General features: G+C 56.8%; 1 protein-coding gene across 1 annotated transcript; it reads left to right on the top strand.

The window, feature by feature from the left end:
* The first annotated feature begins 239 nt into the window (after positions 1-239).
* RASSF10 (Ras association domain family member 10) lies at positions 240-3,540 on the top strand. The gene has a single exon (XM_054201343.1). It carries the CDS (start codon positions 417-419, stop codon positions 1,770-1,772), a length of 1,356 nt encoding a protein of 451 aa, XP_054057318.1. The 5' UTR covers positions 240-416; the 3' UTR covers positions 1,773-3,540.
* The last annotated feature ends 725 nt before the right edge of the window (positions 3,541-4,265 follow it).

The following is a 4,265-nucleotide window of genomic DNA, read 5'->3' as shown; positions in this document are numbered from 1 at the left end:
TTTCCGCGCCGGCGGATTTCGGCGCGGAGTTGCCGGGGCGGCGCTGCCTCCGGGCCGGCGGCCGCCGCCGGGGCGTGAGCCGCGGGGGGCGCCCACGTGGTGGGAGAGGAAAACCCGGCGGCGGCGGTGGGGGGACCCGCCAGAGCGCGGGCGGCGGGCGGGAGCCGCAGGAGGCTCCGCACCGCACCGGGCCGGGCCGGGCCCCTCCCGGGGGACCGCCGCACCGGGCAGGAAGGGGTGGGGCGGCCGGCGGAGCGCAGCGCACAGGCGGGGTGCCGCGGGCGGGGAGGCATCTCGGCCATGCTGAAGCCGGACGGGCGGGCGACGCCGCGCCTCCCCGGAGCACTCCCCATGGAGCGGCTGCCCGGCCAGCCCTGAGCCGGCGGCCCCCGGCCGCCCGCCCGCAGCCGCCCCCGATGGAGCCCGAGGAGCGGAAGATCTCGGTGTGGATCTGCCAGGAGGAGAAGCTGATCTCCGGGCTCTCCCGGCGGACCACCTGCTCGGACGTGGTGCGGGTGCTGCTGGAGGACAGCCACCACCGGCGGCAGCGGCCGGCGCTGCCCGAGCCCGGCGGCGGGATGCTGTCGGGGCCGCCGCACTCCTACTGCATCGTGGAGAAGTGGCGCGGCTTCGAGCGGATCCTGCCCAACAAGACGAAGATCCTGCGGCTCTGGGTGGCGTGGGGGGACGAGCAGGAGAACGTGCGCTTCGTGCTGGTGCGCAGCGAGGCTTCGCTGCCCAACGCGGGGCCGCGCAGCGCCGAGGCGCGGGTGGTGCTCAGCAAGGAGCGCCCCGGCCACGGCCTGGGGGCGGCCCGCGCCAGCCTGGCGCTCACGCAGGAGCGGCAGCGGCGGGTGGTGAGGAAAGCCTTCCGCAAGCTGGCCAAGATCAACAAGAAGCGGCAGCAGCCGCTGGCCCGGGAGGCCTCGTCGGCGGAGAGGATGGAGACGCTGGTGCACCTGGTGCTCTCGCAGGACCACACCATCCGGCAGCAGATCCAGCGGCTCCGCGAGCTGGACCGGGAGATCGACAGGTACGAGGCCAAGATCCACCTGGACCGCATGAAGCGGCACGGCGTCAACTACGTGCAGGACACCTACCTGGTGGGGGCCGGCGGCGGGGAGCCGGAGCCGGGCCGGGAGCCGGGCGGGGCGGCCCAGTCCGCCGCCGGCCGCCCCGAGGAGGACTACGCCAGGAAGTGCGAGGAGGTGCTGCAGCTGCAGGAGCAGCGGGCGCAGCAGGAGGAGCTGCTGGAGCACCTGGCCGCCGAGATCCAGGAGGAGCTCAACGAACGCTGGATGAAGCGGCGTCGGGAGGAGCTGGAGCTGGCGGCGGGGCCCGGCCTGGCCGAGACGGACTGCGACACCACGGAGCTGAGCGGCGGCGGCGAGGGCGAGCTGCACCTGGAGCACGAGCGGGTGAAGACCCAGCTGAGCACCAGCCTCTACATCGGCCTCAAGCTCAGCACGGACCTGGAGGCCATCAAAACCGACCTGGACTACACGCAGCGGGCGTGGGAGGACAAGGAGCGGGAGCTGCAGCGCCTGCTGGAGACGCTGGGCACCCTGGACGTGGCGGAGGTGCCGGCGGAGCCGCGCGGGGCGGCGGGCGGGGGGCGGCCGGCGGCGGGGGGCAGCGCGGCCGGGTGGCTGGAGCAGGCGCGGGCGCTGCGCAAGGACCGCGCCGACAACGACGAGGACTCGGACACGGGGCTGAGCTCCATGCACAGCCAGGACTCGGACTCGGTGCCCGTCTGCGAGTCCCTCGTCTAGCGCCCGCCCGCCCGCCCAGCCGGGCCCCGCAGCGCCAGGGGGAGAGGGCCGGGCTCCGGCCCGGCTCGCAGCGAAACGGGGCGCGCTACGGGCGGCGCGGTGTCTGCCCGGTGCCCCCCGCCCTCGGCCCGTCGCCCGCCGGTGCGGGAGGAGCGAGCCCGCCGGGGCAGCGGGAGGTGTAGGACCGCGGGCAGGCGGGAGAACTCCCGGGGCAGGAGGCAGTCGCACAGAGGAAACATTTTCATTTTAGCTCTTGAGTTTAAACTTGTTCTAACTAGTCGTCCGCGCGCAGCGTTTAGGCTGGCTCGCCGGTACTTTTATCTAAGGAAGAGAAACCCATAGCGTGTTTTTGTTTCATTCGCGTCTGGGATTGCTCTCTTTTTAAATCCTGCCGCCTGCTTCCCTCCGAAGGTTTTCTTGCCGGGCCTTTTAATCCTACGATTCCCCACGGTATCCCCGCTGTAGCATAGCCTACTTCGGATAATCTCTTTGCGAGTAAAACGCCGGGACGCAGGCTCGGGAGGGTAAATCAGTTATCTCCTTAACAGTTTTTCAGCGTTGCAAATTCAGATGGTGGGTTATATTGCCTGTCATTTACAAACACACCCGGCGCCTTTACGTGCAAAAAGTCACTGAGACTAAAGCTGCTGGTCGCGTAAAAGCTATGGAGGAAAAGAGGTGTAAATACTACTGAAACTGACACCGGCATCTCCCAGGGCGAAAGCTTTTGGAAGGTACTGCAGTTCCTTTTGGCAACGAAAAGGGGTGATAAATCACTTTTTTTTTTTTTTTAAAAAGAACAGACTAAATCAAAATACAGATTAACATGTTGTATTAACTCTGCTCAGCGTAGTGCTTTTTCTTATGCATAGATAAGAGTGCTTTGTTTAAAGGCATACTAAAGAAATATATTAGTATCAATGTTCATTTGACAGTCATTGAAAGTAATTAGCAGTGCCTGTATGTACACAGCCTTCAACTACATTTTTTCACTAGGCTAGCTGATATTTGGCTGAGCTTGGCTGTAGATAAACAAAGTACAGAATCAGCTTGAGCTACTGTTTTTAATAATATAGTTCATATCAGGCCAAGAGACACAACAATAAAAGCATGACTCAAGCCCTACCTGCACTACAGCTTAATCTTTTCAGTTATACCAATAAAAAAAAAATACAGCATCAGCTGTAACATGCATTTCACTTCACTGCCAAATCTTCCTCTGCAGCTTAACTCTTACCAAAAAGATATGATCTGCTCTTACAATAAGAGACATTAAGGATTCTTGTATTCCAGAATAATTGCAGAAACAGTTTAAGCAGTTAGAGACCAGAGAATGTTTAGTCAGGTCCAACTGACGTCGTGAACTTTTTAAAGCTTATGAAATTATTATTTATGTAAGGCTATTTATGAAAGTTTTCATTTAACGATAAGAAAGTATAAAAGAGGGGTACACCAATAGACCAGTTCTTTATTTTCTGTAAAAACCTTACAGCTTTCTCACCCGAAGACCGGGTTCCACTCTTTTGCAGTGTTCTTGCTGGTAGGAATTCTGTTGGGCAACAGACAACTAGACTCTGCAACCGGTCAGTTTGAAAGCAATCAGAGAAATACTGTCTGTGGATTTGTTGAGGCTGTACAATTCCCTGTATGCTATCATTCTTGATAAACGTTATGCCACTGAATCAGTCTCAGTTATAACAAACTGGTTTATTTTAAACACTGATTATATGATTGTTTTTCATATTTTAGTCAACCTTGGAAAATATTTAAGAACCTATTTTTAGAGCTAATAAAACTCTTAATAAAACTAAATAAGTGTTCCCAATTGAGTGTGATTGAAAAATACATATATATATTTCACAGGTCTGGGCTGTTGTGTTTTCTTGTGGTGTCATTTACCCTGTTGCAAAGTGAGTAGAAAGATACACCAAGTCAGACCTCTCCAGTCTGTCTCATGACAGCATTGTCCCCTCACTTTGGTGGCACAAGGGGCTCCCTCAGGTACAAGTTACAGAGTGTGTGTTCCTCAGATGTAGTCACTGCAAGGGCAGTGTAGTGGCATTTAGAAGTGTTGGCACATGTCCAGACTGAGGAATTTCACCCCATTCTGCAATTAAAAATATATGGAAGTAGAGCTGAAGAATTAAGTTGAGGGGTGGGAGAGTCATGTTGTTGCCCTGCATTATATTAGCCAGTGCGGATGCAATGGGTGGGTGATGCAAGTACCTGTTGATAGCTTCTCCGGTGACTGATGTAAGCAATAAACCTGAAACTGCTTTACGTAAGTTCTCCCATCAGCCACACCAAGCAAATAAAAAGCAAGCACATTATAGAAATAAGCTGCAACAGGCCATACACCATTATACTATTGATACAGGCGTCAGGTATTTTGTGAAGCACGAGGTGAAGGAAGCCAAGAAATTCAGAGTTGCAAAGCAAAGTCTGTCTGCTCATCCTCAGCTAGGAAAAGCCTTAAAACCAGGACAAAACCAC

The sequence above is a fragment of the Rissa tridactyla genome, chromosome 4, assembly GCF_028500815.1.
Source record: "Rissa tridactyla isolate bRisTri1 chromosome 4, bRisTri1.patW.cur.20221130, whole genome shotgun sequence".
NCBI lineage: Eukaryota > Metazoa > Chordata > Aves > Charadriiformes > Laridae > Rissa > Rissa tridactyla.
This window is presented reverse-complemented; position numbering and strand designations above follow the sequence as displayed.

Bases quoted from the DNA above. Each gene is read 5' to 3' on its own strand.
- RASSF10 (XM_054201343.1), top strand. From the start codon at position 417: ATGGAGCCCGAGGAGCGGAAGATCTCGGTGTGGATCTGCCAGGAGGAG.